This window comes from Cololabis saira, chromosome 8 (genome assembly GCF_033807715.1).
Source record: "Cololabis saira isolate AMF1-May2022 chromosome 8, fColSai1.1, whole genome shotgun sequence".
Lineage (NCBI taxonomy): Eukaryota > Metazoa > Chordata > Actinopteri > Beloniformes > Belonidae > Cololabis > Cololabis saira.
The window spans coordinates 933,212-946,219 of NC_084594.1; the positions used below are offsets into that span (position 1 = coordinate 933,212).

At 51.3% G+C, this 13,008-nt stretch overlaps 1 protein-coding gene across 1 annotated transcript in view; it reads left to right on the plus strand.

Annotated features, from left to right (window-relative positions):
* LOC133448224 (ubiquinol-cytochrome-c reductase complex assembly factor 1) overlaps window positions 1-13,008 on the plus strand; it is a 19,024-nt gene continuing 6,016 nt past the window's right edge. Inside the window, exons 1-8 of the mRNA XM_061726563.1 lie at window positions 1-208; window positions 6,000-6,104; window positions 7,952-8,059; window positions 8,241-8,313; window positions 8,591-8,648; window positions 12,223-12,331; window positions 12,665-12,742; window positions 12,828-12,941. Coding sequence (XP_061582547.1) covers window positions 146-208; window positions 6,000-6,104; window positions 7,952-8,059; window positions 8,241-8,313; window positions 8,591-8,648; window positions 12,223-12,331; window positions 12,665-12,742; window positions 12,828-12,941 — 708 coding nt within the window. The 5' untranslated portion in view covers window positions 1-145. The remainder of the gene's footprint in view (window positions 209-5,999; window positions 6,105-7,951; window positions 8,060-8,240; window positions 8,314-8,590; window positions 8,649-12,222; window positions 12,332-12,664; window positions 12,743-12,827; window positions 12,942-13,008) is intronic.

Sequence of the window (13,008 nt, forward strand, 5' to 3'; positions counted from 1 at the left end):
GGATTCTCCGCACGGACAGATCCGCTGACATTGCTGAGGGACAGGTGTTACGGAACCGAGCCGTGAAGCGTGTGGAGCAGCGGTACCGGACCAGGACCAGGACCAGGACCAGGACCAGCAGAACCGGACCGGGACCGGGACCAGCATGTACCGGCGGCCGCTGCGCGTGGCCGCGCGGAGCGTCCTGGCCGCGGCCGCGCGCACTCAGGTAGGAACTAACCTGGGGGCCGCGCATGCGCAGCAGCAGCAGCAGCCCCGAGGGACCACTGAGTTCTGGGGTTTAGTTTAGAGTTTAGTCGGGTTTAGTCCAGTTTAGTCCAGTTTAGTCCAGTTTATTTGGGTTTATTTGGGTTTATTTGGGTTTAGGCCCAGTCCCAACACCCCCCTACTTTCTACCACTGCACCTAAAAAAGAAGGGACAGATTTTAGGACTCTAAATCTTCCCAGGTTTCTGTCCCAATCAAGGGCGTATGTTTGGTCTCAACATCGGTAGAGATGATATAACAGCATAACCTGCATGTACTTGTATCTGGGGACGGACATTAATCAGACCAAACAGATTGGGTAACGGGGGTCAGGGATACATTTGTCACAAATATGAACCTAATTAATTGATGGCTAAATGATCAATGCTAAATAAATGTGTATTGACTTATACTAACTTTCATGTGTGTTGGTTCACCTGATACACGGTTCATTCAAACCTTTGTTTTCAAAAACTACTAAAGAAACATATGGAAAACTTCCACAATATTCCAGGATTTTATTAAGATAAGATATCCTTTATTTTCTCCCTTAGTGGGGAAACTTATTTGTTGTCAGCAGTAACTTAGCACACACATGCAGGGGAGGGGTAAAAAGGCTGAAAAGTCAGAAATAAAAAATATATAAAAAATACAAAAAGATACGTATAAAATATGTATAAACACAGGATATGAACAGTATATACAGTTAAGAAACGTGTGCAGAAAAAGTGCAGAAAAGCAGGTGGAGTGTTGTGAGGCAGATTGACAGATATTGCACATCTTATATTATTGCACATCTTATATTATTGCACATCTTATATTATTGCACATCTTATTGGCAATTTAAATTGCAATATTTGAACATAACTTAAATTATAATAACAAACATACACAATAAATGTATTAATTGTACTTATTAATAATCTCTTAACTATCCAGAATGCAAAAAATAAACATTTGTCTAAGACCATCAGCCAATCAAACGTGCGTTTGAGGAAAAAAAAATGGACCGTTAGGGTTAGGGTTAGTGCAATTTAATTTTTAATTAATTTAATTCTGAATTAAAGAGGAATTAAACTTCCCATGTAAACGCAATGAGAGAAACATTTGTTATGAACCATGATGCACCTGAGGTGGGCGTGTCCCCGCTGAGGTGGGCGTGTCCCCGCTGAGGTGGGCGTGTCCCCGCTGAGGTGGGCGTGTCCCCGCTAGCCCCGCCCACTCACAAACATATAGACCCTTTTTCAGCCTACGTCACATAATGGTGCAGCCCGGCCACAGAAGTGGGTTGTTCTGCAGCAGTTCTGACTGAAACATGGATGTATTATTTATTAAACTGTTCCAGCATCAACATGTCTGGTTGTTGCGTATACGGTTGTACGAATCACTATTCCACCGGCGGACTAAAGTTTTATAGGATTCCGACAGGATCACGACCATTTCACAGCAACCGGTGCTCCTGCGGCGGCTCTACCTTCAGGGACAGCGGGACATCCAAGTCTCTCCCGCAGGAACTTGAGGAGGAAGAGGTCGGAGAAGCCGGCGGACCCGGGGGGTTCCCGGACCGGGGGGGTTCCCGGACCCGGGGGGTTCCCGGGGACCCCTCCGGACCCGGGGACCCCGCACACCTGCTCCGCCCGCCGCCGCAGGCTCTCCAGGGCCGGCCGGAGCCGCTCCGGATCCTCCGGGAGCCGCTCGGGGAGCCGCTGGCCGCTCATGACCCTCTCATACCCCTTTTCCACCAAACTGGTTCCAAGGCTGGTTCTGGGCTAGAGCCAGACTTAGCAGCAGTTCTTTGGTTTTACACAGCCTAAGCACCGGCTCCTGCCTCTCAAAACTGGTGCTACAGGAGAACCAGGTCTAGAACCACCTTACGTCGGGGGCTGGGGACGGGGCTGGGGACGGTGTTACTGAACAACCAAAGCAGAATAAACACGGAAGAGCGCCGTTTTTAAACAACGGAGCGATGAAGACGGCGGTTAAGTTAGCAGACTCTTTTATTATTACATCCATTTATTTAATAATGGATGTAAAACAGAAGGAGCAGTGGTCTACGGTACAATCCACCAACAGTAACGTCTGCGGCTCCGTGCCCGCCGATGCAGCCTCGTCTGAGCCCGCGGGGAAGCGCTCTAGCCCTGAGACACTTCCCCGCGGCCTTGGACGCGAGGCTGCCGCTCCATCGGCGGGTTCCCGGCCCGCGGGGACGCGTTCCAGCCCGCTCCCAGCCCGCGGTTCTGGTTCCGCGTTACACCAACGCAGAGGCTACGTATGTTACGTAACCTACGCCGTAGGCTCTGCGTCGATGTACGCGGCGACGCACGCCGTAATTTCTTAACAGGCGTAGCTACAACTGATAGATTTCATCTATTCAACCAATATTTATCTTCCTAAATGATTTATTTCATCCAGCGTAATTCTCAGAGCTGCAGGTTTCTCCCCCGGGAAGACGGCGCAGGTTGAGCCGGCTGAGGAGCTGCTGTGCTCCGGGGCTGCCGGCTCTCCAGTCACATTTCTTTTTTTTTTTTATTTTTTATTTTTTTTTTACCTTGTCTGCACACATATTATTGATTGATACCATGACGGTAGAAACCAAGTAATAGTATTATGTGCATTATTACTATATGTAATATATACATATATATACGCACACATATGCGTACACATACATAAATATACACATACAAACCCAGTGTTTTTTTTTTTTGGGGGGGGGGGGGACGACATCCACTGCCAATCCAGGAAGCAGGAACACACGGAGACACACGTCAAGCACTGGAAATCTGCAACAAAAAACCACAAACAAAGCACGAAACCGGCACCGAGCCAACCAAAACACGAACAGCAATCGACCCAAATCTTGAGATCTGATCGCAGTCTGAGCTAAGCTATCGCTACCGCTACCTAAACCCGAAAACTAGAGAGCCAGCATGCAGGTGAACAAGCCAGTGTGTATGTCTATGTGTGTGTGTGTGTGTATGTATATGATCGCGTGTGTGTGTGTGTGTGTGTGTGTGTGTGTGTATGCATGTGACTAAATGACTATATGTGTGTGTGTGTGTGTGTGTGTGTGTGTGTGTGTGTGTGTGTGTGTGTGTGTGTGTGTGTGTGTGTGTGTGTGTGTGTGTGTGTGTGTGTGTGTGTGTGTGTGTGTGTGTGTGTGTGTGTAATAAACCAAACAAAGCTCCACCTGAAGTGTATCTATAGTGGGGGAGGGGGAGGAGCAATCCCGCCACCCGCGAGACCAGAGGCCGACAAGGAACAGCCCGGAACCCAGGCCACCGGCAACCCCACAGAGGGGAGAAGTAGGAGGGAGGCAACCCACCGCCTGCGAGGCACCCCCCCCACCCGGCGGCGGCCGAGGGGGCCCGCGGGCGGGGCCCCCACGGCGCGGAAAGAAGCAGCCAGGGACCCCGCGGCGGCGGACCGCGACCCAGGCAATCCCCGGCCACCCGGTCCGGGCCGGACACGCGGCCAGGAGGCCCTCACCCTTCAGGCCAACGACCCCCACCCGGCAGGGGGCCAGCCTGCCCGGAGAGACAGAGCCGCCCCGGCCGCCGACGCGGGCAGGCGCACCCGTCCCCCACGAAAGTGGCCCTCCAAGACCAGAGGGGCGCCCCGCCGTAGAGGCAGCGGGGGGGACCGGAGACGGGCCCGGAGAGAGGGAACCCCCCAACAAGGCGACACCCGCGCAGGCCCGACAACGGAGGGCCCCAGACCCAGGCATCCCATTCATTCATCCATTCACCTATCCGATACCTATACTAATAATAATATAATATACTATACATAATAATAATAATAATACTAATAATAATATTATTAATAATAATAATAATAATAATAACCATCTTTGTATAATATAATATTCATAAATTATTAAGTTTTTGATGTCCTGCCAATGGAGGCTCAAATCCTCCATGGCAGGACCCTTCCATACCGCATTCTCACCGACACAGACATACAATCACGCACCGTTTCCCCCTCCCCGGGGGGGGTCCAGCACCGCCAGAAGGCACCCCAGGCTGCACGGCGGGCCCCGCCAGGCCCGGGTAACCCGACCCACCCGTCCCAGGCCCAGGCCGGTGAGGGAACGCGGGTGATGTGGGACCCCCTCCCGCCCCTTGTGTTGAGTGCATGTGATTAATGCCATAAAAACAGGGAGGAGGGAGGGCCAAGCATCGATTGACACAGACCCCCCCCCCCCTCCCGAACTACGTGTCCTTGTCAAGTGTATTTATAAAGTGTTGAATGTGCAGTGTCTAATTTGCTGTTAAAACCGTGAGGCGGGGAGTGCCGGGCCCCGCGGGACAGTGCCCTCCACGACCCGGACCCCCCGCCTTTCGCCTATGTGCGTATGAATCGTGTAGGGGGGGCAAGAGGGGGAGCGGAGGCCGAAGCCAGGAGGCAGGACCAGCAAAGCCGGCCCTGATAAGACACCCGCGCCCCCCCACCGGCCATCCAGTAGACGGGGGCCGGCCCTCCGAGCCGGGCCAGGGCCCCACCGTACCTCCACGGGCGCCCCCGGCACCGCCGGAGCCCCCAGACGGAGGGGAAAACGGTCCAACATCCTCCCATTCATACTGACAACATAAGACATAGATACCTGGGAATGGCGCCACCCCCGCCGCCGCGCCCGCCCGTGCACCCCCCGGTCAGGGGAGGCCCGATCCCCGGACCCGGCCCCACCCCCCCCCCGAGGCCACCCCGGCGGACACCCCAAGGGTCACGGAGTCCCCACATCCGCAGGGGCACTTGGCCCCCGCCCAGCGACGGAGGACCAAGGCAGCAATGCCCCCCCAGCACAGACAGCCACCCCCCACCCAGGCAGGGCCGGGCCCTCCGGGTGGGACCCCCACGTCCACGGCCCAGCCCCCCCCCAGGAGGCCCGGAGACGCCCAAGCCACAGCCCCCCGCCCGAGCCCTCCCCAGCCACCCCCCCCACCGAAATGTGACCTCCAGTCACATTTCTTAACAGACGTTATTTGGATAAACTGAGCCCAGGTTGGGGATCTTAACGGTTAGTTTTAAGCCTGAAAAAATATTAAAACTTAATAAAGTGCTACAGCTGAAATTAAAACAGCTTTTGGCTCTCAGCTTCCTGATCAGGGTGGGGATGAAAACGAGGGGGAGTGGTGACGTATACAGTAACGTAATGACGTGGCTCTCTGGCCAGCTGCTGGCCAGCACCAGCTGTGTAAAAGCAAACGGTTCTCAACCGGTTCTTACTAGAAACCAACCGCGAACCGGCTCTAGCACCAGCCCTGGAACCAGCTTGGTGGAAAAGGGGTATCAGTCTGGGTTGGAGGCTCCGCAGTTCCGCGGTGAAGGGGGAGGGACCGCCCCGGGACCACAACCCATTTGGCCACTTGCTAACGTCTTCAACCCACTCATTAATAGAACTCAGATCTGGAAGTCGGACACCATTTGTCAAAGTCAACTTGTTACGGTAACATTCGTGATCTTTAGTTGATAATCCCCTTGCAGAGCTTGACACGCTGTTCATCTGGGCCGTCTTCTGGTGCCGAGCTGCACGCAGACGTGCTACGTCATCATTGTTTACAAACACAAAAACGGTCTATTCTCCAGAAACCTAATGATGACATCACAGGGGGCGTGTCCTTCACCTCTCACTCCCTTCTCTCTCTCTCTCTCTCTCTCTCTCTCTCTCTCTCTCTCTCTCTCTCTCTCTCTTCTCTCTCTCTCTCTCTCTCTCTCTCTCTCTCTCTCTCTCTCTCTCTCTCTCTCTACCAGGTGTTTGAAACCGAAGCTTCCAGAGCGCTAGCCGCCGTGCAGCTAGCCGCCGCGGGCCCCGACCCCGCTACGACGCCGCGCCGGACGCTCCACGTCGCCACGCAGGTAACGTGAGAAGGTCCTGGTCCCGGTCCCGGCCCCGGTTCTGGTTCTGGTCCTGGTCCAGAACAAGCCACGCCCCCACTAGGGATCGGCAGTATGGACTAAAACATTTATCACCATAATTTCTGGCATTTATCCAGATAACGTAAATAAATAAAATACCAATTCAACTCCACCTTTGTAACTATAAATCTATCACCACATTCAGTCTTTGGAGCCAAAACACTGCTGTAAAAGATACTAAATACTAAACTACACCAATTAAATTAAATTAGTACACCTGCAAAACTGTAATGACTCAAATGAAACAAGTTGAAATGTAAGAACAGATTCAACATTTTATTCAAACTGTGACTTAAACAGTGGGATAACAGTGAACCAGCAAAAGTACATTTGTCCTAATAAGGATATTACAATATCAGTCATATTTTATTACATTATTGGTGAAGTTATTACATTATTGGATTTTATTACATTTTCGATAGAGTTATGTGCAAATTTTATTACATTTTCAGGAAATTATTACATTACAGGGTGAAATTCGTACATTGTAGGGTGAAATTATTACATTATAGGAAATTATTACATTTTCAGGAAATTATTACATTATACGAAATCATGACATTTTTAGGAAATTGTTACATTATAGGAAATTATTACGTTATAGGGAATTATTACATTTTCAGGAAATTATTACATTTTCAGGAAATTATTACATTTTCACTAAATTATTACATTATAGGAAATTATTACATTTTCAGGAAATTATTACATTTTCAGGAAATTATTACATTATAGGGTGAAATTATTACATTATAGGGTGAAATTATTACATTATAGGGTTGAAATTATTACATTATAGGGTGAAATTATTACATTATAGGGTGAAATTATTACATTATAGGGTGAAATTATTACATTATAGGGTGAAATTATTACATTATAGGGTGAAATTATTACATTATAGGGTAAAATTGTTACATTATAGGGTGAAATTATTACATTACAGGGTGAAATTGTTACGTTATAGGGTGAAATTATTACATTACAGGGTGAAATTATTACATTATAGGGTTGAAATTATTACATTATAGGGTGAAATTATTACATTATAGGGTGAAATTATTACATTATAGGGTTGAAATTATTACATTATAGGGTAAAATTGTTACATTATAGGGTGAAATTATTACATTACAGGGTGAAATTGTTACGTTATAGGGTGAAATTATTACATTACAGGGTGAAATTATTACAATATAGGGTTGAAATTATTACATTATAGGGTTGAAATTATTACATTATAGGGTGAAATTATTACATTATAGGGTGAAATTATTAAATTATAGGAAATTATTACATTATAGGGTGAAATTATTAAATTATAGGAAATTATTCCATTATAGGGTGAAATTGTTACATTATAGGGTGAAACTATTCCATTATAGGGTGAAATTATTACATTATAGGGTGAAATTATTACATTATAGGGTGAAATTGTTACATTATAGGGTGAAATTGTTACATTATAGGGTGAAATTGTTACATTATAGGAAATTGTTACATTATAGGGTGAAACTGTTACATTATAGGGTGAAACTATTCCATTATAGGGTGAAATTATTACATTATAGGGTGAAATTATTACATTATAGGGTGAAATTGTTACATTATAGGGTGAAATTGTTACATTATAGGGTGAAATTGTTACATTATAGGAGCTACAGGCTTATCTGTGATTAGGATTCTGGTCTCATGAGTCAGAGGACCTGGTTCTGGAGCTAACGGTCCTGGTTCTGGTTCTGATCCTGGCTCTGGTTCTAACGGACCCGGTTCTGGTTCTGGTGCAGATGCTGAACGTGAAGGAGACGGCCCAGCACTCGGAGGACGAGGTCGGAGCTTTTACCAGACTGATCGAGGCCATGGGCTTCACCGGCTCCCTCAAGTACAACAAGTGGGTGAGTCTTGGTGGGGGGGGGGGTGGACCTGGACTAGACCTGGAGACCTGGAACTGGACCGAGACCTGGAGACCTGGAGACCTGGAGACCTGGACCTGGACCTGGACCTGGGGGGGGACCTGGACTAGACCTTTCCTGGACCCGTCCTCCAGCTGTAACTGTCTCTGTCTTCTGTGTGCAGAAGATCAAGATCGCCGCCCTGCGCATGTACACCTGCTGCGTGGAGAGAGTCAACTACGACGACTTCTTCCACCGTGAGTCTCTTTCCCACGATGCACCTCTTCTGCTCCCACAATGCACCTCTTCTGCTCCCACAATGCACCTCTTCTGCTCCCACAATGCACCTCTTCTGCTCCCACAATGCACCTCTAATACTCCCACAATGCACCTCTTCTGCTCCCACAATGCACCTCTTCTGCTCCCACAATGCACCTCTTCTGCTCCCACAATGCACCTCTTCTGCTCCCACAATGCACGGGCCCCGGGTCGTTGATCCCGGGTCAGACGTTGACGGGTGTCTCTGTGTTGCAGGCTGCTCCCTCCCCGACACCCTGAACTCCTGGTTCCTGGTGGCCCAGCTGCACGTGTGGTGAGTAACAGCTGCAGTGCATGCTGGGAGTCCTGCCCTCACCCGGCGAGGGCCGTTACGGGCTGTTACGGGCTGTTAGGGGGCGTTACGGGCTGTTAGGGGGGAGTTACGGGCTGTTAGGGGGGAGTTACGGGCTGTTAGGGGGGAGTTACGGGCTGTTAGGAGGGCGTTACGGTTAGAGGGCGTTACGGGCTGTTAGGGGGGAGTTACGGGCTGTTAGGGGGCGTTACCGTTAGAGGGCGTTACGGGCTGTTAGGGGGGAGTTACGGGCTGTTAGGGGGCGTTACGGTTAGAGGGCGTTACGGGCTGTTAGGGGGGCGTTACGGTTAGAGGGCGTTACGGGCTGTTAGGGGGGCGTTACGGGGCAACCAGACGGCTGCCACCGGCTGTTTGCCCCGCGGCACGACTTGGCGTGAACAACCCTAGTGGGCGGGAGTCGACGTTTTTGTCATAAACTTTTGTCGTATTTCCACTGAGGTTTTTATTCCCCTGGATGTGACCGTGTCTGTGACCGTGTCTGTGACCGTGTCTGTGACCGTGTCTGTGACCGTGTCTGTGTCTGTGTCTGTGACCGTGTCTGTGACCGTGTCTGTGACCGTGTCTGTGACCGTGTCTGTGACGTGTCTGTGACCGTGTCTGTGACCGTGTCTGTGACGTGACCGTGTCTGTGACCGTGTCTGTGACGTGTCTGTGACGTGTCTGTGACGTGTCTGTGACGTGTCTGTGACCGTGTCTGTGACCGTGTCTGTGACCGTGTCTGTGACGTGTCTGTGACCGTGTCTGTGACCGTGTCTGTGACCGTGTCTGTGACCGTGTCTGTGTCTGTGACCGTGTCTGTGACCGTGTCTGTGACCGTGTCTGTGACATGTTTGTGTCTGTGACGTGTCTGTGTCTGTGACGTGACCGTGTCTGTGACGTGACCGTGTCTGTGACATGTCTGTGTCTGTGACGTGACCGTGTCTGTGACGTGACCGTGTCTGTGACGTGACCGTGTCTGTGACCGCGTCTGTGACCGTGTCTGTGACCGTGTCTGTGTCATGTGACCGTGTCTGTGACCGTGTCTGTGACCGTGTCTGTGACCGTGTCTGTGACCGTGTCTGTGACCGTGTCTGTGACCGTGTCTGTGACCGTGTCTGTGTCATGTGACCGTGTCTGTGACCGTGTCTGTGATGTGTCTGTGACCGTGTCTGTGACCGTGTCATGGGACCGTGTCTGTGTCATGTGACCGTGTCTGTGTCTGTGACGTGTCTGTGACCGTGTCTGTGACGTGTCTGTGACGTGTCTGTGACCGTGTCTGTGACATGTCTGTGACCGTGTCTGTGACCGTGTCTGTGACCGTGTCTGTGACCGTGTCTGTGACCGTGTCTGTGTCTGTGACCGTGTCTGTGACCGTGTCTGTGACCGTGTCTGTGACCGTGTCTGTGACCGTGTCTGTGACGTGTCTGTGTCATGTGACGTGTCTGTGACGTGTCTGTGACATGTGACCGTGTCTGTGACGTGTCTGTGACGTGTCTGTGACGTGTCTGTGACGTGTCTGTGACGTGTCTGTGACCGTGACCGTGTCTGTGACCGTGTCTGTGACCGTGTCTGTGACCGTGTCTGTGACCGTGTCTGTGACCGTGTCTGTGACCGTGTCTGTGACCGTGTCTGTGTCTGTGACCGTGTCTGTGACCGTGTCTGTGACCGTGTCTGTGACCGTGTCTGTGTCATGTGACCGTGTCTGTGACCGTGTCTGTGATGTGTCTGTGACCGTGTCATGGGACCGTGTCTGTGTCATGTGACCGTGTCTGTGTCTGTGACGTGTCTGTGACGTGTCTGTGACGTGTCTGTGACCGTGTCTGTGTCATGTGACCGTGACCGTGTCTGTGACCGTGTCTGTGACCGTGTCTGTGACCGTGTCTGTGACCGTGTCTGTGACCGTGTCTGTGACCGTGTCTGTGTCTGTGACCGTGTCTGTGACCGTGTCTGTGACCGTGTCTGTGACCGTGTCTGTGACCGTGTCTGTGACCGTGTCTGTGACGTGTCTGTGTCATGTGACGTGTCTGTGACGTGTCTGTGACATGTGACCGTGTCTGTGACGTGTCTGTGACGTGTCTGTGACGTGTCTGTGACGTGTCTGTGACCGTGACCGTGTCTGTGACCGTGTCTGTGACCGTGTCTGTGACCGTGTCTGTGACGTGTCTGTGTCGTGTCTGTGTCCGTGTCTGTGACGTGTCTGTGACGTGTCTGTGTCGTGTCTGTGTCCGTGTCTGTGACGTGTCTGTGACCGTGTCTGTGACGTGTCTGTGACGTGTCTGTGACGTGTCTGTGACCGTGTCTGTGACTGTGACCGTGTCTGTGACCGTGTCTGTGACCGTGTCTGTGACCGTGTCTGTGACGTGTCTGTGACCGTGTCTGTGACCGTGTCTGTGACCGTGTCTGTGACGTGTCTGTGTCTGTGACCGTGTCTGTGACCGTGTCTGTGACCGTGTCTGTGACCGTGTCTGTGACCGTGTCTGTGACGTGTCTGTGACCTGTCTGTGACCTGTCTGTGACGTGTCTGTGACCGTGTCTGTGACCGTGTCTGTGACCTGTCTGTGACCGTGTCTGTGACCGTGTCTGTGACGTGTCTGTGACCGTGACCGTATCTGTGTCTGTGACCGTGTCTGTGACCGTGTCTGTGACGTGTCTGTGACCGTGTCTGTGACGTGTCTGTGACCGTATCTGTGTCTGTGACCGTGTCTGTGACGTGTCTGTGACGTGTCTGTGACTGTGTCTGTGACGTGTCTGTGACCGTGTCCGTGTCTGTGACCGTGTCTGTGACCGTGTCTGTGACCGTGTCTGTGACCGTGTCTGTGACCGTGTCTGTGACCGTGTCTGTGGCCGTGTCTGTGACCGTGTCTGTGGCCGTGACCGTGTCTGTGACCGTGTCTGTGACCGTGTCTGTGACCGTGTCTGTGACCGTGTCTGTGACGTGTCTGTGACGTGACCGTGTCTGTGACCGTGTCTGTGACGTGACCGTGTCATGTGACCGTGTCTGTGACCGTGTCATGTGACCGTGTCTGTGACCGTGTCATGTGACCGTGTCTGTGACGTGTCTCCAGGATGTGTCTGTGACGTGTCTGTGACCGTGTTTCTGACCGTGTTTCTGACCGTGTTTCTGACCGTGTCTGTGACCGTGTCTGTGACGTGTCTGTGTCGTGTCTGTGACCGTGTCTGTGACCGTGTCTGTGACCGTGTCTGTGACCGTGTCTGTGACCGTGTCTGTGACCGTGTCTGTGACCGTGTCTGTGACCGTGTCTGTGACCGTGACCGTGTCTGTGACGTGTCTGTGACCGTGTCTGTGTCTGTGACGTGTCTGTGTCTGTGACGTGTCTGTGACGTGTCTGTGACCGTGTCTGTGACCGTGTCTGTGACCGTGTCTGTGACCGTGTCTGTGACCGTGTCTGTGACCGTGTCTGTGACCGTGTCTGTGACCGTGTCTCGTGTCTCCAGGATGTGTCTGTGACCGTGTCTGTGTCTGTGACCGTGTCTGTGACCGTGTCTGTGTCTGTGACCGTGTCTGTGACCGTGTCTGTGTCTGTCATTTCTCCAGGATGTGTCTGGTGCGGATGCGGCAGGAGGGCCGGGAGGGGAAGTACATGTGTCGCTACATCGTTCACTCCATGTGGGAAGACGTGGAGCAGCGGAGCAAGATCATGGGGGTGAGTGGGGATATATTCATTTATGAATAATAATATATATGAATAATAATAATATACGTTAATATAATAAATAATATATTAAATATACTAAATTACTAAGAGAAGGAAGGAGCTCAACTGAGCTCTGTGTTTGTGGTCCAGATCGATGCACAGGAAGGAGGCCGGGGGGGTTATGGGGGGGAGTGGGGGGTAGAGGTTCTGGCCCAGGAGGGGGGGGTTCAGAACCAGCTGTAGAGGTTCTGGTTCAGACCGGTCCAGGTTCTGACCGGTTCTAACTGGTTCTGGTTCAGACCGGGCCAGGTTCTGACCGGTTCTAACTGGTTCTGGTTCCAGATCGATGCCATGCACAGGAAGGAGGCCATGAAGGCCATGACTGAAACTTTCTACGCTGCAATCTTCGGATACGACGAGGTGAAACTATTATTATTATTTTTATTCATTAAAGTTGTTATTATTGTTGTTTTTATTGTGTAATAATAATTAATCCCCCTCTCAGGGTATCTTGTCTGACGACGGCGTGCTAGCAGCCGCTCTGTGGAGGAATCTGTTCAACCGTCAGTGTGACGACCCCCGTCAGCTGGAGCTGATGGTGGAGTACGTCCGTAAACAGGTGGGTGTAACCACGGTAACCACGGTAACGGGGGGCTAACCCCGTCAGCTGGAGCTGATGGTGGAGT